This window comes from Haplochromis burtoni, unplaced genomic scaffold (genome assembly GCF_018398535.1).
Source record: "Haplochromis burtoni strain Fernald_Lab_line unplaced genomic scaffold, NCSU_Asbu1 Contig_57, whole genome shotgun sequence".
In the NCBI taxonomy this organism is placed as follows: Eukaryota; Metazoa; Chordata; class Actinopteri; order Cichliformes; family Cichlidae; genus Haplochromis; species Haplochromis burtoni.
This window is the reverse complement of record NW_024582418.1, coordinates 761,306-788,024: the sequence shown is the minus strand read 5'-3', so window position 1 is coordinate 788,024 and position 26,719 is coordinate 761,306. Positions and strand designations below refer to the sequence as shown.

The 26,719-nt window shown below is 40.7% G+C and overlaps 1 protein-coding gene across 2 annotated transcripts in view; it reads left to right on the top strand.

Annotated features, from left to right (window-relative positions):
• ugp2b (UDP-glucose pyrophosphorylase 2b) overlaps positions 1–25,430 on the top strand; it is a 33,033-nt gene extending 7,603 nt beyond the window's left edge. For both annotated transcript variants that reach the window (XM_005922433.3, XM_005922432.3), the window contains exons 4-10: positions 8,135–8,320; positions 12,628–12,761; positions 16,726–17,023; positions 17,610–17,807; positions 22,059–22,301; positions 22,680–22,784; positions 23,111–25,430. In XM_005922433.3, the coding sequence (XP_005922495.1) occupies positions 8,135–8,320; positions 12,628–12,761; positions 16,726–17,023; positions 17,610–17,807; positions 22,059–22,301; positions 22,680–22,784; positions 23,111–23,218 (1,272 nt within the window). In that variant the 3' untranslated portion in view covers positions 23,219–25,430. The remainder of the gene's footprint in view (positions 1–8,134; positions 8,321–12,627; positions 12,762–16,725; positions 17,024–17,609; positions 17,808–22,058; positions 22,302–22,679; positions 22,785–23,110) is intronic.
• Positions 25,431–26,719: the final 1,289 nt, after the last annotated feature.

Sequence of the window (26,719 nt, the reverse complement as noted above, 5' to 3'; positions counted from 1 at the left end):
AGTAAACCTTGTGACTTAAAACCTGTGATCCTTACAGATGCGGCGTGTATCGTCAACATATAGAAAGTTCTATATAAGGATTGGAAATGTCATGTCACATTTGACCACACGCACACATTCAAGGTCAGATAGATTGGACTCAAGGTCAAAATGATAATAATGTTATTCAGAGCTATTTAAAACTGTTTCTTACTGCCATTGTTTAAACTGACAACATATAGAAGAAGTATAAGGAATGATATATGGAATATCACATCATTTTACAAACATATTTACTCAACAATGAAATGAACACCACAAACAAAACACAAAATTAATGTATAGAATAATCCAAGTCTGTAAACAGAGTGCATTTTTTTTGGATGATTGAGTGACCAAAATTCAAAGTGGGTGGTTTCAGATTACACGATTGCACAGAATAGGTTTCCTTTTCTTGCTAAACTCTGTACGCTTGCAGGCTGCTGCATAGAAAGTGCTTAGGTGTTGTCAGCTAGCACCGGGGAACACTGTGAAATACGTGGATCAACCAGTAATGTTGGTTTTTTGTTTTTTTGGGTTTTTTTTTGTGTGTGTGTGTGTGTGTGTGTGTGTGTGTGTGGGGTTGGTTTGTTGTTCCAGATTTGTTGTTCCCCCTCTTGTCTTAAAAAGCGTAGTGACTTTGTGTTCAAAAAACTAACATGGTGGAAACCTGAAACATTTTTCCTTTCACTAACCCTTAATGGGCCTTTATCTCTAGCTAGCTCCAAGTACCACACATTTTCTTAGTGGGGTCTCGTCTTTCTACACTTTAAGGACAGTCTTTGTTCTCTTCTATGTGTCATCCGCAAATGAAGGCAAAGCCTTACTGTTGAAACTGAAAAGTCAGATTTTTCTTCTTTGTAACGGCACTCGGGACCTCCAGCAGTTCTTGAGCTGTAGAAAGACTGTTCTTCTCTTGATTCCATGCTTTGACATCTAAACCTGGACCACTGTGCTTGGTAATGATACTTCCAAGATGACTTCACTATTCCAGGTCCAAGTATGACTGACTCGGCACTGGTTACATTGATTCTTGTGATTTTCTTATTGTCCATCATATAGGATGTTGGGGCCTACTTGTGATTGGGTGTTTTTTAGCATCATGATCTAATCCTGCATCTGCTTGATTGTAGTGGTTGTGAGAAAGCAGAGCTATAGCATCCCAGTGTGTGCCAGTGTGGTGTCTATGTTTTATACAATCTATAAGTGCACCTCCATAGTTTGCTTGTCTGTTTGTAATCCTTCTTTCTGCAAACGAACACCAGTGCAGTACTCCTGGCTTTACTTTATTCCATTACAGTAAAGCCATTACAGTAAGATCCATTATAATGTAATCTTGGTGACTGTTAACATTTTTAGACACAGGGTTATCCTATTAGAATGATTCTAAAGAAATGGTAATGGACCATTGTAGACTTTACAGGGATAACACCCACATTTCTGAGCTGTTTGTTTGTATCCTGAAGGCCCCCTCGTGGATTGCAGTAGTCAGCCTCTTTGTACTGTCTTCTTAAGCAACTGTGGATAAAACTACAGATGAAGTTGGCCAGCTTCTCTTTTCTACCACTCTGTGATCAATGACATGGGTAATTTCTATCTAACTATACCTAGTGCCCTTTATTGAGCACATACAGTTTTAACAGGGGACTTTAAAATACCTGTTCATTTTTGTTAACATTTACACCTCTAACTCTACACTGTCATCTTAGCAGGAAACCAAACAAATCAACCAACCACACCAGCCAGAGGACGTCATCATGGCGCTAGTGTGCATCAGTCACTTTACATAGTCAAAGTGTGAAACTGTCAGGGTGTCTAGAGTTTGTCTCTCTTTCGCCGAAAAAAAAGCCCACTTTGTAGACCTTCAATGGATGCCTTCAGTGCTCCCCTCCAGTTTCCCCAGTGCTGCATGTTTTTGCCTTAACTTAATAGTGCAAGATTGAAGTTCAGTTTAATCTCAAAAGGGGATCTTTGAAATTTAAACACTCCATTTTCGTTGAGCTGTTGTTGAGCAGTTAGGAGCAGCACCCGAGTGCAGCCAGTGAGCAAATGGATCTGCAGAATCAGATGAGTCTGAGAGTTGGCTTTCAGTCTGCGTTCTCTTTGAAACTCTGTGGAAGTTAATCTCTCTCTCTCTCTCTCTCGATGGAGTGGAAAGTCTGACTAATAACAGAAATGAAAACACTGCAGTAATGAATTGTTGAGCTGTAAGATGAGATTGCACAAACATGTTAAGGCAACACAGCAGACCTTGTGAAACACACGGGAAGAAAAAAGAAAATTTAAATGATTGATTAATTGGATTAGTTGCTCATTTACAAAAGCATCAATGTCAGCAGCAACGTGTTCACCTCAATTCGACACATTTGGCCTAGCAGGGTGTTGTGCCAAAAAAGGATTACTGGTATTTGAACTTTGGTAAGTGACTTGTTGACCTATAATCTGTCAGAAAAGATTATAGGTCATTTCCAAGTTCTGGCCAAGAGGGCAGGAAAAATTGCAAAACATAGCGTAGCAGCTCTATAAATGTGTTTAGGCAAAAAAAGTTTGATTTCTTTATAATTTAGCCATAAGCGTATTTGCACAACAGCTCGTTTCTTTATTCTATAACCTTTTTGTAAGTCCTGTCGTCTGCTGTGTATTTACCAAATTAAACAAGAATATTGGAAGTGAACAGTAAATGCAAACATTGGGCATCACTTTTGGGGACAACACTGTCACCAAGCCAGGATATATAGGCGGGAAGGGCATCCGGTATGAAATTTGCCAACTCAAATATGCAGATCCACTGTGACAATCCCTTGGGGAAATTAAGGGAACAGTGAAAAGTACCTTTAGCTGTTAAGATGTCACTAAGGCATAAAAACATAGTTGTGTGCAGGCAAGGGTGCAACGAGCAATAAATATTCTCAGTAATAGTGGTTATGATGCAGCAATGAGCATCTGAAGAATTGCATGCAAGTATGTGCTTGTCCTATTATGTGTCTTGATTTGTTTTATTTATTTTTTTATTTTTTTTATTTTTTTACCTTAAGCCATTTACAAAACTAATAATAAACACTAGTTTGTATAGAAATTGAAGGTCTAGTTTAAACTGTAAAAATGGAGAGCCACATGTCTTGAACGTAACCATAGCTAATGATTACACCCTTTACCAGAAAACCACAACCTCCGCACTCTGCGTCACACCCTGCTCTCCTACCACATCTTTGTACTCCTCGTACTCGCTAGATTTGGACAGCTAAAATATTTTGTGCAGATTGTTTTCATTTATACCACATCGACACCAGCTTGCTTAAATTAGCTGCCTCACAGCTTAAATACCTAAAGAGACTCATGAAGCGTACATGTGTGCATTCCTAACATTGCAGTCCGTCACAGCTATGAAAGCCATGTGTCAGTTTCTCATGTGGGCTTTGTTTGTGAAGTTTGTGGTAAAGTTTGTCAATGTGTTGCCGTTCATTTCTACAGTTATTTCTCATTTCTTGTGTGTGACTGACACACATAATCGTGCAAAGTCACTTGTCCTGTTCCACCAAATTAGTTTGATGAATTTCAGAGCGAGTCACTCAGGTATAACAAAGGAATTAGTTACTGAAGCTTCCCAAGTGTTTGCTTTATAGACTTTCTTGTGCGTCATAGGTTCACACCTGTCACCTGCTTTCTCCTTGTAATTTCTTTGAAATCTGTACTTGTGGACACAAACTATGTTCATTTTAAATAATGAGACATTTTCAGTGTGAATAAAACAAATTAGCATTTGACAAAAAAAACCCTGGAAAACTTAGTATTTATAGCTTCCTTCTACTTTCTGTACCACTCTTTTTGAGTGCGCTGTAAGTAGTAACTTATGATTTTTTTTTTTTTTTTTTTATTAGTGTTTTGTGAATTATTAACTGCTGTTTTACAGATCAGTCATAAACTGTTATTAAACTAGGAAGGAAGGTTAGGAAATCTTCTCAAAAGTCAACCGTCCTATCATTCCTCTGTTAATTTGAGGGTGGGTTTTAGAGGATTAGTATTATTGGTTATTATTGGATTATTGCTATATTGTTTTTTGTCTTTATAGTTGGATTAACGACCCACAGTAATCTCTTCCTGTTGTTTCCTCTCATTTTGAGGTTACGGAGCGCTGCACTCATTTTAAAGAGTGCATAGTTGTACACCCACACATATCTGTGCCATAAGTTATGAAATAATTTACCCGAACTGCACCTCAGAAGTTGCTCACTTCCTGCGTGAACAACTGTTGCACGCCAAAGTAAAAGTATAGTCAAACAGATTCAGTCACATTTGAATCTGATATTATTTTATTGTATTTTTAATGGGTGGGCAGCGTGGTGGTGCAGTGATTAGTGCCGTGTTGATGCTGATTTCTTGAGTATGAAACTATTTGTGGAGTTTGCACGTTCTCTCCAACTTGCTTCTGCAGTCCAAAGACAAAGATGTCTGATGAATTGGCTGTAGATGTAAAGCTGTGCCTGAATGGCTGTCTGTCTCTTTGTGTTAGCCCAGCATCAGAGCAGCAGCTTGCCCTATGCTCCAGCCTCCAATATGTCCCTGAATTGGATAAGTAGGAGAAGATGTGTGGAGGCGTGGCATTTTTAATGCAAACTATTGCAGATCACTCTGATTATCACCACTTTTTGGTAGCCAAAAAATTAAAAGTATCTTTGACTGGTTGGACAGTTGGAGCACTTATCTTGTGCAGGAATTTTATTATCCATTTATTATTAGCTTATGAACCATATATAAATGGATTAACACAACCTTGCAAAGGATTTATTAAAACATTGGTTACTACTCATGAGCTGTGTTTAAACAGTGATTTTTCTATAACATTTTTAAACTTCCAGTAGTTTCATCCGTGCTTTCATGTTCATCAGGTGTCACAAAATAAATGGAATAAACAGAACTCTGGAAAGTGTTTTTCGGTACAGTAGCTCAAAGAACACAACCTGATCTTTCTTACTACAAACTCTGTTTCTCACTGTCAGCAGTTACGCCACTATGAAAGTTTGGCTACTTCTTAAGAAATACTTTTTCCCCCTATAGAAGTAGCTCAGGATAAGCCAGTCTGGTTGTCTCTGTGTGATATGTTTTTATACATGATAAGTAAATGATGATGTTACTTTAGTTCTTAGCTGCTTTTTCCTTCTTCTTTTTTTGTCCTTAACGATCTCAGAAGCTGCAGACACAGAGAGAGAAGATTAAAGATGGAGAGTAGGGCAGGAAAATAGGAATAAGGAGCAAAAGGATGTGGCTTCACAGAAAGATAAGGATTCCATAAAGAAAGACGGAGACAGAGAGATGATAGGGTTTGGGAGAGAAAAGTGATGAGGCAAGAATTGGAAACTGAGAACATAAAATGAAATCAAAGTCGTGACAGTGACAGACTGTAATGAGACTGTGGAGATGATATATGCATACGAGACAGAGAGAAACTGAAATAAGAGGGCACATAGTTAGATAACATTTATTAAAAACTACAGCCAAAGGAAGCACTTGACTGCAATACTCAATATATTGCAAGAACATCTATTACATCTATTACACATAAATGTATCTAAGTGTATATCATTATTATTCAGCTTTATTAATGTGGCAGTTTAGTGAATTAAATCTTCTTCTTCAGTGCTGGTTAGCAAACTTCTGTTCACTCCAACCTGGAGGTGTGATTATTAGCGCTTCAGACATGCTGGACTTGCAAAAACATGACAGAGAGACAAGCCATCCAAAAACAAAACAACGCAATTGTGGAAGTTTCTTTTCTCTTTTCTTTTCTTTTCTTTTTTCTCTTTTCTTTTCTTATCATTTTTCTTTTTCAAGAATAAACTAAATAGACTGGTTGTCACCTTAATTGTTACCCCTTGAGTCTCTTCCCAGCATGGACATTCACATGTATGAAACATTTTCAGCATTTCTACAAGGACAAACTAGTGAACTTTGCACCGCGTACCCCCCTTGGGCTGAGCGTTTAAATCTCATCTTCAAGATTATTTGCTGACGGTAATAAAAATGCTGGATAAAAAAGCCAGACTCAGTGCTGTGGGGAGATTTGATGGCACACAGCACTGGAGCTGTAAAAGGTCATATTGTTTTGTGTGCGTGCGGTTTGTAAAAGATGAGATGAGGTTGCGGATTATTTCGTGCATTGTTGTGATCCTGAGGTTTGTTTTCTGTAGAAGATGTTTGTGGCTTGGAACATCTTGAATATCTTTATGCATAAATGGCAGTGGTGAGTTTTGATTTGTATAAAAAAAGAGAAACTTTGAATGATGGGCGAATGGAAAAATACAAATGTTTAAACTACTTGATGGGAAAATGCACAACTCTGACTCAGTAACAGCTGAAAGTAATTTCATGTCTGGGGATGTTTGTATTGTTTTCTTTGAACCTTTTCTAAGAGGAAGACGAGTGATTGTCCCCACAAATATTTCCAGTTGTTGTCTCCTAATATTGTCTCCTAGTGACAGTAGTGTTGCGCTTCCACTGTGCTTAGTAATCTCAGTTTAGTGAGAAAATGTCTTTCTCCTTCGACTCGTGCTAACATGTCGTGAAAACCATAATTTAACTGTGTAACATGACAAATCCCGCTGACACCCTCATAGTTGTAATCGAACAGTGGGCTCGTTGCGGTCGATATAATACTCTGCAGATTTCCTTTAGGTGTTCACCGCTGCCTCTGACAGCAGCTTTTTAGTTAGAGGAAATGGTGAAGAGCAAATTCAGCACATTTCTCAGTCAGTGGTCAGTGAGATGTTCCCTGGTCAACAAATGGGGTTTTAACTTGACTGGCTGTAGCTGGAATCAACACACACGCAGGAGTCAAAAGTAAAAGTAACCCCCATCTGTTTTCTCCACAAAGGGAAATGAACATCAGCGTGTGGGAGACATTTCCCTCCGGGGGGACAGGGATAGGATGGGGAAATCGGCTGAAAACATTTCTCTCGTTGTAAATAACCTCACGTCAACAGCCTCTCTTCCTTCCCTCCTGGACTTTTTTGATACCCAATACTTGCAGGGATTTCATCTGTCTGCGCTGTTATGCACAATAATCATCTCCATTCCTTTAATGCAAGTCAGTAAACACATTTTACCGCCTCCAGCCATCCATTTGTCCTTTACGATGCCCGTCTCTGTGAAGGACGGAGAGTGGGTAGCAGCTGCATCATTTTTGTGTGTTGTGTTTTGTAACCTCATCCTCTGTGTGTGGCGAGCAAAGGGGATAAACACCAGAGAGACTGTTTCCAGCATGAGGTCTGCTGTTTGTCCGCTATCACTGATCAGCTACTCTGTTATTTTAACAGGAAGAGGAGGCAGGATGACATCCGGCCTTATCAGTGCTGACGCATTAATCGCATGATAAAACTGCACAGAACATGACTTAAACACAGACGGGATCAAAATACCATGACATATGGTTAAAATTTAGCTTATTTAGCTTCTTGATTAAAGTTGAGAAGAAATAATGGTGGGAAAAGGGGTGAACTGCAGTTTTACATGTTCCTAGCTGACACAATATATTTATATCATCATCATCTGTGGGAGACAGCAGTTGGGTAGATACGCTGATGTGAGAGCTGCATTGCTGATCCTCTAATGTACATTTACACACCATACTCCAATAAATCAACAGAACTGCTGTGTACTGTATGTATAAACTTGCTGTGTTGTGTATCAAGCCTTGTTAATGACCATTTTCTGCACCATTCACTCGAGAAGCAGTTGCAGAATGTCTGTTTGCATTGTATGCACATTTCCCAAAAGCAGTTTGCTGCAGATCAAGTTAACAATTTCTGACATTTTCACATTTCTGTATCGCGTCAGCCCGTTTCATTGCTCAGCTGGTAATTAGTCCGCCCACGCTCAAAGCTGTTAATGTCTCTGTTTTGCTTCTGTAAAGAACTTAAGACTATCAGTTTGCTTGCAAAAGCCGAAAAATGTAAAAGAACGAGAAAGGTAGGTCAGTCACAGGTGATCTGTGAGAAGTGGGATGCAGAGGCTGTGCAGTTGTAAGCACTTTCAGAATCAGAATTAAAAGAATTTATTTGCTTTATTTTTGTTTGTTTGCTTTTTTTTCCTGACCCGCAGCCATCTCCTTTCTCTCCTCCAGATTCAGCCGTATGATAAGATTGCCGCTCGAGGCCTGCCGGACAATGTGGCCAACAGCTTGAACAAACTGGTGGTGGTGAAGCTGAATGGAGGCCTGGGTACCAGCATGGGATGTAAGGGCCCCAAGAGCCTGATCAGCGTCCGTAACGAGAACACCTTCCTGGACCTCACTGTGCAGCAGATAAAGGTACAAAAGCTTCACTCTAAAAGCCTTGAATGAAAGAAATTTTGTGAGACGTGTTTTTATAAGCAAGCAACGAAGCCACACTACCTCACAAACGGATTGCATGTAGGCTAATTGCCAATGTAATACCATTTAACAGTAAAGTGATAGCAGACTAAGGTTGTCTTACAATAAGAACTAACTAACATTTTCCTTGTGGATGTGTAATATTTGATTTGTTTGTTTGCTGTGCAGAAGCACGTAAAATGCTGAGATTACTGAAAGATCAACATTTAAATAAGATGAAGAAGATGATAATAATTCCCACTAACAGCTAGTAAAATTTAAAAGTGATGATTTTTGTTAAATTTTGTTCAATTTTAATTATTATTTTGTGAAGTGAAAATCTACCAGGACCGCCCCTCATTGTAGTAATGCAATATTTTGCTGTACGGCAGCCCTGATCCTGGTAACAATAGTGTTGCAACAATGTGTATTCCTGGAAAGCCTGAAGTCAAACCTCAGTTGTGACTTTCAGGCACAAGAACCTATTCATAGAAATGTAATTTGGTATTAAATGGTGGTTCAGTTGAGGCAGAAGGAACACTTTTGACAACACTGGTTATTTTAAAACTTTCTTACTAAAGTTGCAGATTCAGTCCATCAGTGTGGATAATTACTGAGAGCTCCTTCTTTCATATGAAATTGTTAGTGTGGCACTGATTTGAGAACAGCTGGGTGTTGCCTTCTGGTCTGCAGCCACACCAGCACTCATGATGTGGCTCAGACATCAGAGTAGACGGAGTAGGAAGTGATGTGTAGCCTGATGTAATATAAACATTTGCTCTGTGTATTGAGGGTTTGTGTTGTCTTGATGTTTCTTACTTTACTATAGAGGACGGCCAAAAAAATCCGATGATTCACGCGGGTGGGTTTGGATTTACCTCTGCCTTTTTCCAGTCTTACACGGCATGCGTATCATCCTCCAGAGACAAGCCTGACTTCATGCAGCCATGTGCTTCTGTGAACCAGAGCTGAGGGGCTTCTGAAAGGGGTTCAGTGTGAAATCTCAGGGTGCCGGCCAGTGCTGGCGACTGGCCGGGAAACAGAGATGTCTGTGTGCTGGAGGAGAGGAGTTGGTGTGATTATTTGGATCCGATCCTGCATTATTTCTGCAGCACTTAATCGTTCAGTAATTTTAATAAACAGTAAACCACATGTTCAAACGGCCTTTAGAAAAGTTATTTTCTAAACGAGGTTTGCGTTAGTTGTGACCATTGTAAGGGAATCTCCTGTGAGTAATATTAAAGTCTTTCATTGTGTTGTATAACTGAGTTTAATTGGGAGCTGTACGTTACCGGAGTGTTTCAGTGTTTCATAACAGCCTCCAGGGACACTCCTCTTCTCCCAGCACACTGCTCTCTGTGTCAGAGGCACTGCTCTCCATTTTCTGCTCAGTCTGGTCAGATTACATGCTGACTGAATCGACCTATTGAGAAGGGGGAAAAATGGATACCCCCCCCACACACACGCACACACAGACCCCCTTAACCAGGCCCTCCTGCAGGAGAGCGCACCTCTCAGCCACCCCGCTGAATCATGCATGTTTAATTTAGAGCTGAAGCATGTACCCTCTCACTGAGAGCGGACGTAACAAGGTCGGACAAAGCTCCGACTCAGGCGCCGCCTGGCTGCTGAAGATTTACAGCTTTCACCCGAGTGCCTCCCTCAAGAGCAGATTTGTTAAGTTAGCAAGTTCAGTTAAAGATGTGTGAAAGAGGGTAAACCTGTAAAGTTACTGCCTGGGTCAGGTCTCTCGTGTAGAAGACGTCCTGGTGAAATAAAGGTTATAATAATGCAATTTCACAACAATTAGGGCTTTGTTAACAAATACACACACGATCAGCATATCTACAGCAGCTCTGGAGGTAGAGCGGGTCATCCACTAATTGATTTCTGGCTCCTGCAGTCAAAACATCGAAGCTTCCTTTGGCAAGACACTGAACCTCAAGTTTCCCTTGATACATCCATCAGAGTGGGATTGATCCAAAAAGTGCTTATTGTGTGTAGAATAAAGCATTACATGACTGTAAACGTGGCTTGTAGTAGAATTGGTTTGAGTGCTCACTAAGAGTGGAAAAGGGCTTCAGAAATACCAGCTGATGTGCTCATCTCATGCAAGTACTGAACAAAACCCATGAAAGTTGTGGCTACACTTAGTCAAGAAAAGCTTCTTTGCTACAGTAACAACAGAATCTCACTGCTAGTACCACAACGCTAGGCTCATATGGTTCATATTTCTAGTGTTGATTGTCCCTCTGGGGAGGGGTGCAGGACAACCACAATCTCTTTTGCTTTGAGGATTCAATGGAGCCTGTGTCTAATACACATAAGTGGAGCTTTATTATTTGCTCACAGAAATCCGGTTCCAGACAGTGTTGATAAAAAACCATGATGTAATTTAACCTTTGCATAAACCACTGCATATAAAGAAAATGTTAAATTAAAAGATTGGGATGAGTTTAATGAGAATACTGTTGTACTCAGCTGTTAAATCAATTTCAATTCATTTTCCTGAAGATTTTTATAAATATATAGATGATGCATTAATTAGAAACAGATCCCACTGACAAAATACTGAAAAGAAAATCACTTTGTGTGTGATAAGTAGGAAGGGCACATCATTTAAAGGTGTATTTAATGTATCATTGTAACATTTAAAGGTGTATCAAAGTTAAACACAGGGAGTTTACCCATCTATACAACTCAGAAACAAGACATCTGTGTGCGTTAGAAGCTGTGTGAAGTTCATGACCAGCCAACACCCATCCTGGTTAATAAATGGAAATATGACGGTCATACTTTAGCTTAGAAAAGCCCACTCGTTCGTTGTAACTGTCACAGGCAGTAAATTTGATTCCTCACATCATCTTAGCCCCACTCATTCACAGCCCGCGTCTCATCCTCCGCCTCCTCTACTCATTTTAATTTTCTGTTATTGCAGTAAAGAAACTGCTTCCCATTCTACTCAGGTGTAATTTACATCCTTTGTATTCATTCAAAAGGCGAGTGGGCCAGTTTTCCTTTTGTCTTATGATGATCTGAAAATTCAAAATGTTTTTGCAATGTTGAATTTTCAAATTCCAAATGTCACAACGACACTTGAAGAGCTATTTAAACACAGACTTGAAAACACAGTGGCGAAAAAGTTTTATATGCAGTTAAATTCAAAGTAATTTGAATACAAAGTGCTTTCCTCAAATCCAGACACAGAGAAAAGCTGTTTTAAGATTGGCTGATCTTTCCTTTAAGCCTGTTGCTCTGTGCACCTCTTGACCACTTCAAGGTGTTGACTCACATTTGGTGTGACCCCTGTTCTGACAACTTGCAAATGCATCAGAACCTCAAACATGTGCAAAGATTGATCATAAAGTTTTGTGTAAAACTGTGTTAACTGTCGTGTCGCTACTGAAGCATCTACAGCAGGGCTGCCCAATCCCAGTCCTCGAGAGCTACTATCCTGCAGCTTTTAGATGCATCCCTACTCCAACACAGCTGAATCAAATGGTTTGACCTCTTCAGCATGCCATCATGTTTGGCAAAGGCCTGATAACAAGCCATTCATTTGATTCGGGTGTGTGGGAACAAGGATGCATCTAAAAGCTGCAGGACTGTAGCTCTCGAGGACCGGGATTGGGCACCCCTGATCTACAGCATCTAAGAGAGGGTTGTACCAGCAAGTGCACGCTCACCATGCCTTTAAAAGGCAGTGGCAGAAGTGTCTAACAGTGTCACTCACTACAAGGCAGACTCACCAAATTTGGCTCCCAGTTTGTTTTGATGGATACTTTACATAAATGGATGGAATGTGGAAGTGTGGCATAGAGATTTTCATTTATTTGTCTATGTTGTTTCCTTTTTAAAATGTTATCTGTGTCAGATCAGGTCACATTACATGCACAAGAGCACAAAGTTGTTTGGTTGTTGATGAGGTAAACGGCCCAACCTGACCATCAATTTCTGCAAAGATGCTTTGAGTGTTTCATTGCCTTCACAAAAGTCCTCCTTCAGACCCATTATTAGCTCTCCAGTCAGCCGGTTTTGGTGAATCCAAAAAATATTTGTTCATTTCCACCAATTTTCCTGAATTAAAAGGCATATTTACTATGTGAAATGGTCCTTGACAGTTAGCATCATCTCTGATTATAACACTGTTGAGCCCTTACACTGTTAAGAAACACTTGATGACCGTCTACTGCCTACTTCTCTTTTTTCTTTATTGGATAAATATGGATAAATGCATTTATATACTTTGTTTTTTCACCCTACAGCACCTGAACAAGACTTACAACACAGACGTACCTCTGGTCCTCATGAACTCTTTCAACACAGATGAAGACACAAAGAAAATCCTGCAGAAGTACACACACCACCAGGTCAAGATACACACCTTTAACCAAAGCAGGTGAGGGAGCACGATCGTAAAACAATGTCCTATTGAGTAACAGTGAGCCCAGCAAACACTCCCTGACACAGTTAGATATGCTGTATATGAACCAGTGCCAAAGGGAATAAGAGTCCATTTTTCTGTCAAATATTAAAGGAATATTGAATTGTGTAAGACAAATACACAGAAATCTCAATTTGTTTTAAGAAGTTAGCAGTATTAAATCTCCTGAATGAACTCATTTTCCCCTAAAATGAACTCCTGAGTGACACTCCGGCTTCTGAGCTCAGACTGTCAAGAACAGACAGGAGGTGTCATGCAATGTATGGAAAAGGCTTTTAATATTTAATGCCCTGGTGTCTCCAGTTTGTCAGGGAGTGGAACTTGCTTTTTACCATTTCGCTTGAATTATTTAAAGCTTGTATGTTTTGTGTACCTCAAGGAGTTATACTACAAAGCACTTTGGGACGGAAGCTGGAGGATTTAATGTCAGCAGAGGAAGAAGTGGTTGAATGGTTTAAATGTCAATCAACAGGAGAACAAAGGAAAGTCTGTGACCGAGGCCGTGACAGTAATTCATAAAAAGAGATTTAAATTCAGCTTCAGAGTCGCGTTATCTGGTGTTACACTTAATGAAGGGAAAAAACTGTTTGCTTTATATGCCCAACAAACCCAGAACTTCTTATAGTCACTTAAATAAAGCTTTAGACTCGAGCATGGAGTCAGCTGATGGCCCAGCTGATACTGTTCTACACATGAAACTGATAAACCTCATCTAGGGTACGAGGTTTCACTGAAGGTGCGTTAGCCCGCATATAGTAACTGCTTCCTATAAGAACTGGTTTGCAGCTCACCTCTATCCCAGTTCCTCTTGTTATACAGCACAGGTGTCGAACTCCAGGCCTCGAGGGGCGGTGTCCTGCAGGTTTTAGATGTGTCCTTGATCCAACACAGCTGATTTAAATGGCTAAATGACCTCCTCAACATGTCTTGAAGTTCTCCAGAAGCCTGGTAATGAACTAGTGATTTGATTCAGGTGTGTTGACCCAGAGTGATATCTAAAACGCACAGGACACCGGCCCTCGAGGCCTGGAGTTCGACACCCCTGTTATACAGTATTTAACTGAATCCATGTCATGTTCACTGGTGCTGATGCCAGCTCTGTTCTGTGCTGGGGTCTTGCTGCTTATTACTTTGCCTCCACCTTTCCATGAATGCATTTGGAAGGACAGACGCATATGCTGCCAAGTGTAAATGGCTAAAAGAAGAAAGTAAGTTTCGTTTTGACTATTACGTTCTAGACTGTACTGAAGGTTCTGCTCCTGCACAGAGCTGGAAAATCAGGTTTGCTCTAAATGCATACCTTGAGACGTACAGCTAGCCTGTTCTGCCACTTGTGTTAAAGCTTTGTAAAATGCATTCTCAGAAATGTGCTGTGCATACTAATGTACCTACATTCACCATGCACTAGTTGCTCACTAGCTTGGATACTGGTAACAAATTAGCTTTCTTTTTTCTTTTTTTACATTTTTACATTTTAAATCACATTTTAGATCAATGGTTAGCACTGTTGCCCTGCAACAAGAAGGTCCAGGGTACAGAACAGGGTAGGGCCCTTTAGTGTGGAGTTTCTGTTCTCCCAGAGTGTACGGCTTTTGTCTGGGAGTTGCGTTGCCAGGTTAATGGTGCCTGTGTCAGCCAGAAAAAGAGATTCTTTACCTCAAGAGTTTCACTTTCAGGCTAAATAAGGTTGTCTCATGTTTAATAAAACTCAAATTGGTAAGAGTGATAAACAGTTTAAATTGCACTATCTGTATAAGTTCACGCACCTAGCCATGCAGGCCGTCTTCAGAAATATCGGTTGTTCTAAAGAATTCATCGAATCAGAGCGTGGTGCTGTAACAGGATGCCTTTGTTGCTACAAGTCAGTTGTGAAATTTCTTCCCTCGTTGATATTTCACAATCAACTGTTAGTGCTGTAAGTGGCATTATTGCAAAGTGGGCACGTTTAGGAACGGCAGCAACTCAGCGGCAGACCACGTAAAGTTATGGCTCACAGCTGAATGAATAACTGAGTTCCAGATCTCCTCTGACATTAACATCAGCACAGAAACCACGTTTCACGAGATTCATGGCATGCGTAGCTATTTTATCCATATAGGGCATCTAATCCACTTACATTGAAGTGAAACTGAATTCTTAAAAAAGAAATCTGTCCACTTCCCCAAAGCAGTAGGGATTTTAACTGTGTGTGTTGGTCCATGGTTTTCTTTACTTTTACTAAAGCTCCTATTAAGCCTTAAAATAATAACTGGGTGTCCCTTTGAACAAAGCTCTAGGTTTTTCTTTCCATGATCATTCCTTCTTCAGTGTCTTCAGGAAGACAAAATCAGCTGTCATGTAAACATTGGATTTGTTAGATGTAGTTTTCCTAGACAGCGTGAGTACCTCTTGAATGTCTGGTTTTAATCGTGCCTGAGCACCAGAAACCAGAGGAGTCGTCAAGCTGATGTAAAAATGCAGGTTAGGTTTCACATTTTTTTTCTCTTTAGCCACATAACAAATTTATTCCGGGTGTTAAACCCATAAACGTTCAGCGTATCCCTCAGGAGAGAAGTCAGAAAGGACAAACTGCCCGATGAGATGGTTGAATACATGAAGTGACTTCTTTCCTTGTCCATGTCTTTGTACCCTGAAAGACGCTTCCCTCTGAGGCAGCACATGTCCAAGAAAGAAGGAACATTTTTTGTGGAAGTAATCAAATGTTCCCAGATTTGGTTTTAAGATGACATGAAACCTTTGAAGTGTGTGAACTTTCATCAGAAAGTCTTATCATAAACATCTTCCCAGAACAGTCAGATAGAATTAATCTTCCATTAAAAGGGCCGTGGTACCCCAACCCTGCAGCTCGTCTCACCTGACCAGCTCTGCTCTCATAAGCTTCCTCAAAGTGCTAAAAACACAGGCGGCTCATGCTCACCGGGCTCCTCACCTTGAGGTTTGTTAACTAAACCTGACTCAGATCCTTCGAACAAGCCCTTTGATCACTTTAATGCACACTGCCATCATGGCTTGGACTCTTTGGCGTGTTGCCTTCGCTGCCTTCTTGGAAAAAGCTAAAAAGTTTGCTTGTCGAGGGAGCAGTTTGAAGTCCAGGCAGTGATATGAAAAGGAGAAATTTAGATAGCAGTTGGCATGCTGGCTTGGTGCAGAGTTTCCGAGGATTTACGTCAAATGTGGAGCAAAAATGATTTCACACTTTTTGTTTTGTCTTTGTGGTGTTTGTCTGCTTAAGTCTGAGATTCACAGCTCTGCAGCTCCACAGATAAATGAGTCAACAAGCTTGTTTTCTTCCTTCCATACATATTATAAGTTGTATAAGGAGATAGACTTTAACCACATCAACAGAAGAGAAGGATGTGCTTTATATAGTCAACCTTTTCTGATTTTTCTCCTGTTGAAGGACATTTCGTTGTGCACCTCTGAAACACTTCCAAGAATACTTCTATTTTTAGATCCATCCCTACAGGCTCCTCTTCCTACTCCCTGCATGTGTGCAATATGTGCTGGATCTGCTCCAGTGTGTCAAAATGATAGCTGTTAACTGGAAGTTGATTTGAAGGTTTTAACAACATTACATGAAGCCAGTAGCACATACATGGCGCCATAGCATGCACCACAGTTTAGGTCATTTCACATGTACATGTCGAGATGTTAGCGATATCTACATTGATGGTATTACCTCGGGGTCATTGTATTGTGTCTTGTACATCCTTCTGAATCTTGTACTCCTTATTATTTGATATTTGTACACAGTTTGGTCTAGAACATGAGGGCTGGGGGCCATAATTGGCCTGTCAAAGACTCCAATCCAGCCCACTGGATGGGACTGGAAAAAAATGAAGGACGATAAAAAAAACTGAGCCGGAACGGGTCGTAAAATAACCCCCGAGCTTATCGTGAACTCTTTTTCTTCATCAAGGTACCCTCGCATCAACAAAGAGTCTCTCCTTCCCGTGTCCACAAACTTGAGAATGACCGGGCAAAACGCAGAGGGTTGGTACCCTCCCGGTCACGGCGACATTTACGCCAGCTTCTACAACTCGGGCCTGTTGGATCAGCTGATTGAGCAGGGCAAAGAGTACATCTTCGTGTCCAACATCGACAATCTGGGAGCCACCGTCGACCTCCACATCCTGCACCACCTGGTCAGCCAGCCTAACGGCAAACGCTGCGAGTTCGTCATGGAGGTGACGGATAAGACCCGCGCTGACGTGAAGGTATGATGAAGGTTATTGTGGATGTGAGATTCTGATTTATCCCCGTTGCATTAACAAGGACATAAACTATTTTTGTGGTAATGTAACCAAAGTAAAGAAGTTTTTGTGGTTTCTTACTTTCCTCTGTTAGCAATAAGCCTTGACATCATTTCTGTCTCTAATGTTTCTACTAATGTCTCAATACAATGAATGTGAATGGAATTTGTACCCTTTACTTTTCACTGATAAAGAAATTGCCCCAAACTCGAACAGCTTCATCAAAGTAGCACAGTTTTTTTTGTTTGTTTGTTTTTTTTAATTTAAGTGAACAGAACCTTTAATTTTTCTGTGGTTAAATCTATGTAATCTTTGTATTATTAAGATCAATATGTGTCTGAATTAGTTGTAGTTATTATAACCTTGTGAACTTTCACTGTTACTGGGTTACACTTTGGAGGTTTGCATTTCCTGTAGGTGGTTATTGGCTGGCATTTCAGTGTAACCATTATTTTTTGCAAACCTAACAAACCACTTTTAATTTCCCAGACTTCGGCTTAATCTCTCAGGTCAGCGAGTGTTCTGTAAAAATGCTGCTTGTGATTTCCAGGGAGGCACGCTGATCCAGTATGAAGGGAAGCTGCGCCTGTTGGAGATCGCCCAGGTGCCCAAAGCGCACGTGGACGAATTCAAATCAGTTACAAAGTTCAAAATCTTCAACACCAACAACCTGTGGATCTCTCTACCTGCTATCAAGAGGCTGCAGGAGCAGAATGCAATGGACATGGAGATCATAGTCAACCCTAAGGTGAGTGAAGAGGAGCCAAACATAAGGCACATGGCTTACTGCACGTGCAGCGTGGAGTAATTCAACATTCAGTGAAAGTAAAAGTTAAAAATGAATAATCTCTGTAATAATCTTTGTAACCTGCATGCCATTCTGTATGGCATTCGCCCACATTTCTATGATACAGTGACATATTTCGCATGTTTAATATCCCGCAGATACTTTCACAAACCTTGCATTGACCTCATTGTTCAAAACTGTCTTTAATATGAGCTTCTGCCACCGCAACAGTGTGCAGATGACAGAAAATGAAAGCATTTTTCTTGCTTTAATATTCTCTGTCGATTGAGATGAGTTGAGGATAGTCAGCAAAGGATTTGGTCCTCATTCAGAGGTAATAATTCACCCACCAGCAGCAGCTGCGACACAACTGGGACTCATACCTCAGGTGGCACTTTAAAAGCTTTGCTGCATTTTAGATTGATTTTTCTCTCCTTGGAAGATTTTTAGAATCCGTTTGCTCCATAACAAAAAAACATAAATGTTCTTAGAGAACACAGGGAACAAAAACAGTTCTTTATTATCAAATTAAGGTATTCGTTTAACCAGGAACTGTTGAGTAATTAGCGGTTCTTCGAATGGTGCAGATGATAAGTGAACTTCTGTTTGTCATCCTTGATTCCTTTCATTCTGTACACTGCTATAATGTCATCGCTCTTCCAGCAAGCCTGCTCTTGTCACCACATGCGTTTTAGAAATTGTTATATCCTTTAAAAGCTACGCTGCGATTGATTTCGGGATGAAATGCAGGAGAAGATGGAAGTTAAAACTGGGAGAAATGATTTCATGTTAACGTTGCACATTTCACTGTTTCCAAAGAGTCCAAACTGTGATTTATTTGTGGCTCACAGTACACTGACAAGTGTAGTTAAAGGAAAACTAACTAACTAACTGAACTCTGCTTAGCCTGTTTCTCCTCCATGCTTCACTTTAAATAAATTGCAAAGGGCATCAAAGAGAAATGAGTCATAAATCTTCTCGTTCAAGCCCTCTGGAAATTTCAAAGAGGGTTCACACGAGGGCGGCTGAGTGTGCAGAAGAAACTGTTTCGTTTCAGTGACCAGCCAACCTCCCAGAATATCATCATCTGTCCGGTTTAACCATGTAAAGTGGAGCAGGGACAGATCTGCTCTTCCCCCACACAGACCATCACTCATGAATAAATCATATCTAACAAAACGCTTGCTGAGGACACCCATATTTTGAAGCTTCTCTCATCTCCGCTTCATGTTTCTGCCATCCTGCACAGCTTCATTCCCACATGTCACGTGACAATTTTCCACACAAAACAATCCAGCTCATCTGCTGTGCTTGGACTAAAGTTTCAGCTGCATGTGATGTGAACTGTCCCGATTCGTGATTGAGGTGAGAGACAAACGACTGCTGGTCCAAGTGCGTCAAAACAATGATTTTATTAAACACATGTGTGGAGGAAATGCATCATCACAATCCTCAGCATGTGCCAGGGTATAACGCCCCCTCATGCGTCAAAGCAGATACATAAGATGCATAAGTTACAGTAACCACAGCTCCACGCCAGGTGCTTCCTGTTGGTCTTCTTACTCTCGCTTATCTTTGGAACATCAGAAAAGCATCCTACAAAAACTGTCACTTATGCAGGCACAAAATGCAGTTACAAGCAAAATATGTCTGAACTCTTACCTAGAAATGAGTCTATATAGAGTGTGTGTGTGTGTGTGTGTGTGTGTGTGTGTGTGTGTGTGTGGGTGTGTGTGTGTGTGTGTGTGTGTGTGTGTGTGTGTGTGTGTGTGGGCAAACTGTGGGTGTCTCGACCTCAGTGCACTCTGTCTCACCTCTCACCTCGCCAACTAAAGCTTATAACCTCTTACCAGACAGACATTTGCAATATGTGTAATAACATAACTGAAACTATATGTGTAATATATTGAATAAATGTTTTAATCAACTGCTCAAAGCTTAATAAAAAGGATATAAGAGAATAAACATGATATTAAAATGCTATAAAAAGATATAATCCCCACAGAATGTTCTGCGCTTCCTCCTCTTACACACATGTATTGCTCTGGACTTGAAAAGCATCCAGCATCCACCTATCCTAATTTGGATATGTCCTTTTTTTTCGGTACAAGTTCCTCTCTTTGAGCAACTTCCTGTGTGGGCTGCAGCCCCCTGGTGGGCAGTCAAAGTACTGCAGTTGGGCTGCTAGACATAATTTATAGTAAACTGTTTTTGTTTTTCTAATTTTTTGAAGTTGCTGATATATCTTTAATATTTTTAATAATTTTCATATATATATATATATATTTATAATCCAGGTTATTAATCAGGTGCCACATGTAAAGCTGTTAATGGAGCATCAACCTTAAAAAAACTGTCAAGATCAAAATTAATCATTTTAAAAAAGCACTTCATGTTAGGCTCATGTGTTGATGAGAGGAGGCTGCAGAAGAGTCACTTGGCATCTCCTGGGAAGACGCTTATACATTCCCGATGGCCTTGACCAACATAAATGCATTCTCAATATTGTTAGCATAATTATAACTTAACTGTAACTTCAACCCCCAAAAATAACTCTTACACCCTGACCAGGTCTTTGAAGAGAGCCAGGCAGGCATAAAAAAAAAACAGGGGTGACAAAGTCAGTTTAGGTTATTGGTCAACTTCAGACAAATGTGATCCCAAGAAACCTCCTGGCTAACAAAACATACAGTACTAAGAAAAAGTCTTCTTTCCTATTTTACATTACACTGTGGTGTAATGGTTTTTGTTGTTGTTGTTGTTTTTAAAGTGGTCTGAAGCAATAGTTCTTCAGGGCTTTGAAAGGTCTTTCAAAACTTCTGTGAGCAGAAGCTTTTTCACTCACTTTCAGTCCCGTCCTTGCGCCGGACCATTTATAGATGGATGTTTTTGTTTGTTAACTTACTTAACACTGAAATATGAAGCATTCAAGCACCTAACTCAAGAGATGAAGCAGTATCATCTATGCACAACAGGCAACTTAGAATTTAAAATTGGTTTACTGCTATCTTTAACCCTTTTGTTACTAGCAGCCTGTCGTAAAAGCACATCTTTGTTAAGTTGAATTTACAAAAATTGCCAAACTGTTTGACAGGCACAAAATGGTAGTATGTTTGCAATGAAAGGTGATTCCTCAAGAGCTATTTGCCAAAAACTGTAGAGTGTCTTTAAATGTGGAGTAAATGTGGCCCTTCTTAGATGCTTAGATGATTGGATTTGTAGCTTATATTTGCCCTCTTTTGACAACACTAACACAATAACGGGTTCCTCCCTCGTTCAGTGAGGTTTGCACAGGTCATGGTAAGTCAGAAGAAAAAAAGGAAAACTTGACTGATGAAGCAAATGTTTGAGTAAATGCTTAATCAGTGAATTTAATCTTGTACCTAATTTGTCTAAATGTGACTTATTTCCCACATATCTTTGTTCTTTAATGCCCTGCAGAGCCCTTGTTGAGAGCAATCCTGATTTAAAGCAGCACAGCAAACAAATGTAACTTGCTGTGACTTTGTGTTATTTCGGTCCTGCTCACTCACTGGCACTGCGGGCCTCTGCCCCCCTGATGGGGGGGAAGTATCGCCTCAGGCCGTCCAAAACTGCAGCCAGTGTAATAAATTCACAGCTGAACCGCAGCCTCCTCCCTGATTATTGCTGTCTTGGCCCGATAGGTACAGATGAAATTTTCCACTCCTCATGTGCAGGATTGCAAGTGTTATGCAAACTGGACATAACTTTGCAGGTGCTGTGTGGTTTTACATAAGTGTAGGTCCCATCTCGATAAGAGTACAGCACTAAAACCACTCAGTTTGAGGGTTCAGTTTCAGTTAGAGGCCTGCACACTGTAGAACTGTGTGTTTAATCCTAATTAGTGGACATTCATTTTATCTTAAGTGCCTCTAAACCACAACAGCGCAAAGTACAGATGATCTGAAGGGTAATATTATTAGTTGTACAGGTGGAGTGTTTAGTAATGGAAAAATAATAAAATAAGTAATGGAAGGAGATGTCACCACTGACATCTGGACCGCCATTGGCTTAAATCACAGTTCGACTCTTGTTTATTTAATTTGGATGAAGAAGCTTCTCTGTTGGGAGTTGCTGCATAATTTAAATGTAGTTTTATAGTAAAGACTGTACAGTTAGGGGCACAAACGTGCACTTTTGTTTTTATTAAAAAAACATGTAACGTGTCCTCTCCCCTCTCCTGTTCATCAGACGCTCGACGGCGGGCAGAACGTCATCCAGCTGGAGACTGCGGTGGGTGCGGCCATCAAATGCTTCGACAACGCCCTGGGAATAAACGTTCCCCGCAGCCGCTTCCTGCCGGTCAAGACTACGTCGGACCTGCTTCTGGTCATGTCCAACCTGTACAGCCTGGATGCCGGCTCGCTCAACATGAGCCCGAAGAGAGAGTTCCCGACAACGCCGCACGTCAAACTGGGCAGCTCCTTCACCAAGGTAATCACGCCAGCTGTGGAAACATCGGAACATCTGTCACTGCGTGTGCAGCCTGTTGATCTCACGTGTGGCTGCGATGATATTAAAGTGCCGAACTTTTTCAAAGCCACTGATTAAATGTTGATTAAATACTTCATTAGAGATTTGTTATGACCATTGTGATGTTAAATGGGATGCTAAAGTTGGGTCGTAAAATAAATAAATTCTTCCAAGAACGTTTCTGAGTAATCTCCTGATCCTCAGAGGTTACACCACTGATGCCCCCAAATTTCTGATTCTCAGTGACGGTATTTAGTCAGTAATTGAATTTGCCAAAGGATCTGTGGGGTTGAAAACCTCACATACAGATGACTTACTTTTCTCTGTGTCTGCGCTCAGGTTCAGGAATACTTGATCCGCTTCGAGAGCATTCCCGACATGCTGGAGCTCGACCATCTGACGGTGTCCGGAGACGTCACCTTTGGGAAAAACGTGTCGCTTAAGGTAAAGCTCTGCAGTCAGATTCGTTTTTTAAGACGAGGAAACCTTGTTTTCTTTTGTTCCATAATGCCAGCATGTGAGCTACAGTTGTTTTCATGGCCACAAAACGTGTTACAGCTATTTAATTTACTCTGAATATAACGACGTTGAGCGTAATAAATCCAGAAAGCTCGCCGACAGTAAAAGAAACTTGCTGTTTTAGTAATGTGGTGGAGAAGAAGTGCAGAGAGAATTGAAGACATTAATTTCAGACTTTGAACCTGCGTGCTTCTGTTTTTGATTTACGGCTTTAATTCAATTCAGTCCTGTCATCATTTCTGTCTCTACAGGGCACCGTCATCATCATCGCCAACCACGGAGATCGGATCGATATTCCGGCTGGCTCCATGCTGGAAAACAAAATCGTATCCGGCAACCTCCGCATCCTGGACCACTGAGGCCTTCTTCACCCTCATCGTGTGACGTAGTCCCCCGTAATCCCTGTCATGTGACCCATTTGACATGTTGACACGACATCAAGAGATTGTGAGAGGATATGACTTTTTCCCCTGGAGGCTGAGTGTGATTGCATGTGCAGTGCTACCCTGCAGTCTCAGCATTAAGAAGCAGTTCGCCTGCTTTGATGGTTGGAAGCAGCTGGGATATACTGCCCTCTGCAGGCTGTTCATCACATAACCTTTAAAAGTATTACTAATGAACTAATCTTAGCGATCACTTTAAACACTTTTATCCAGATTAGGGAGAAAACAACTCACCCTTTGTTTTCTTTTCTTCTATATTGATTTTGACTTTTGTTGGCCAGAAAATAAAAAATAATATATTCTAAATAGGTAGGGATAATATACTGATATACTCACATATTATTAGGGACACTAGTGGGAGTACAGTTTGGAGAACAAATTAGATTTGGGGTTTTTTGCACTGCTAATGCAATCACAAAGATGAAGTCATGGGCATTACGGGAAGGTTTTGACCTCTTATTTCAAGCACAAAGACGTCTCTGCTGGACTCGATACGGTTTCGCAATTTAGCCGCAGCAAAACACACCGAGTTGTGTAATGTAAACCCAGCACAGGGTCCCGATTTACCACTGAGTTCAACAATACAACAGAAAAGGATGTCTAGCAGTGCAAAAATGACTTACTGGTACATCAGATTTCTTAGAAACCCAAGTGGAAATGCAGCGCTTAGCACTGGTTTGGAGAGGTGTCATTAGGAACCTCTGCTGGATTTTCAGGGCTAATGCAAATGTCATTTTATTAGGGAGGAAAAAATTCAGATATCAGGCGTGTCAGCAGTTTATTCCACAAACTTGCCCTCAGTCTGCCCTCAAATGTAGCAGGTAACGGCGACAAAGTGGATTCAAGCACCAAAAATAGAGAAGTCAGTTGAATTCTCAAGTGTACAGCTTAAAAGCTTCTTCAGAACTTCTTTGCTTCGTTTCTAACTAAAATATTTTATAATTGAAACATTACAACACTGGTGTTTATGACAGTATACAAACACTGAGGGTACTTTTAAGGTTTTCTGCTATTTTATGAGACAGAATAAGATTCTCTGCATTCATTTTCCAACAGAAATGGAACATTTGGTCTGATTTAGCGACTCTTATGCGTCCAAATTACCAGCACCATTAAAAAAAAAAAGGTACTGTGGTTAATACAGCTGTGTCTGCCTATATTCATCCAATGAGAATGAATTTACACTTCATGTATTTTACAACAGTGAAAGCTCCTTTTACCCTGGGTGCACACCCTGTCAGTCCATCCTGCACCCCTGCGCTCCTGTTAGTAAATTATTCTGAATCAAATGTTTATAAATGAGACAAAAAAGACTTCTAAAGTTGACTCTGCTCAGTGGACTCGGTGTAATTTGACACTAAGATCATTTAAAATCATCAAGTCTAGCTGACTTCATCTGGCAAGCCTCTTGAAAATGAGCTTTTAAATGGATAATTGACTTTACCACAAAAGACTTTGGTACTTGTATCCACTTGTGAAAGGTGTCCCGGGAGTACTAATTTGTCGGCTGCACTATGAGGATGGACGGACCTCTGTAGTACCATCGGCTGAGCTGTGACGCTGCAGAGAGCTCTGAGAGCATTGTTAATGGAGGCGAGGCTGCTCTGCTGCAGAAACTGAATGATATCATTTTTTTTATGCCTCATGCTCAGTAAAAAAAAACACAAACAAAAAAGAAACCGTATAAAGCTTTTTTCATATCGGCACATTTTTTGACCAAAATGTTCTGAGATTGTCTGATGTTGTCGGATCAACTGATTAAAACGATCAATAACATCAATATAACCAGCTCTCCAGTTTATATAGTATTGATGTAGCTGATACAGACTTCTCACTGACTTTTAACTGCATTACCATCCACAAGTCGGTGTTTGCATGTGTTTAAAAACACTCAGAACCGTTGGAAACATGAGAATAAATGGCAAAGGCGACGGCTTGTTATGCATGTGGCTCAAGTGAAGCTTGGCTTTCATTAGTTTCAGGTTTCACTAGTGTCATATCACCGTACCCTCTCAGTTTATTGGCTTCAAAGGATGAAGACCCAAAGATATTACATTTCAAGCAGCGTTCTGATGGAAATGTGACTTTTATGTCCTTTGCTGCACTCTCCTGCTGATTTTTTTTTTTTCACTACAAGCCGCATCTAAAATGCGTGAGTCGTCATTAGATCTGTTGTTGCCATGAAGATTAAACAGAGCAGCTTTAAGCTGAATTAGTGGAGCCCACGAAGCCCGCAGCGACGTCTGTGCTGAGAAATAATTGGGTACTGCGATATGAGATTTTCTGGGACAGGATGTAATTTTAAAGTGAAGGCCTTTATTCGTCTCTGTGTGGAGTAGCTGACGAGAACATCACAGTGTTGTGTATTTTTTTTTTTCCGGTTTGTTTTCACCTTCATGTCATGTGAAACCTCAGCGTTTCTCCGGTTTCTCTGCCCATCCCATCACTCAGCGTTATTCCTTCACCCAGACACGAGGTGCTGTGTTTTCTGCAGTGTTGGGGCACACACACATACACATATTCATTTACATATGTACATGTACACAAAGTTTCAGTGTGAGTATACTTGAGATGGGTCCGACCCGTGCGGACCGAGAGCCCGAAAGCAATAAGTGTTGATCTGTGACAGCGACGAGGTCTCAGCCCAGACCGCTTCTGCCTCTTCAGAGGTGAATAAAGTGCAATATGAAATACTGAACACGTGTACTGTGTCATCTGTCCGTCAGTCAACTCTTGAGAGATGTCGGCAGAACATTTATTAATGTTTCTGGAAGGTTTGCAGAGAAATCCAGAACACTGATCCAGTTTCTTTACTCATTCTAATCATTTGTATGACCACCTGGTGGCCTCTGAGTGTAAAAGCACCAGAAATCATGTGTATGGAGCAGACAGGGTATGAATTAATAGTTCATAAACTCGACTCATAAAACAATCAACTCAATGTGCAGAAGCAGCTGCTTGACTTCGTCTAAAATCTCTGTATTTAAGAGATACCAACTGACCCTGAACTAGGGTTGGACTGTCTTCTTCCGGTTATTTCCTTTACAGGTCGCCACAGCAAATCATCTGCCTTCATCTCACCCAATCCCAGCACCCTCTTCTGTCATATCAACTCTCTTCATGTAATCCTTCACTACATCCATGAACCTTTTCTGGGGTCTCCCTCTTTCTTCCTGCCTACCAGCTTCAGTATTCCTTTGTCCAACATATCCACGAACCTGAGCTGTCCCCCTGATGTACTTCTTTCTAATCCTGTCCATCCTGCTCACTCCCAGTGAAAATCCTAATATGTTCACTTGTCATCTCCAGCTGTGCCTTTTGTCTTTTTCATCTCCAAACCATACATCCTAGCAGATCTCATCAGCATCTTGTAAACCTCTGACATAATTTTTAGCAGTTAATTTGAAAGACTACCTA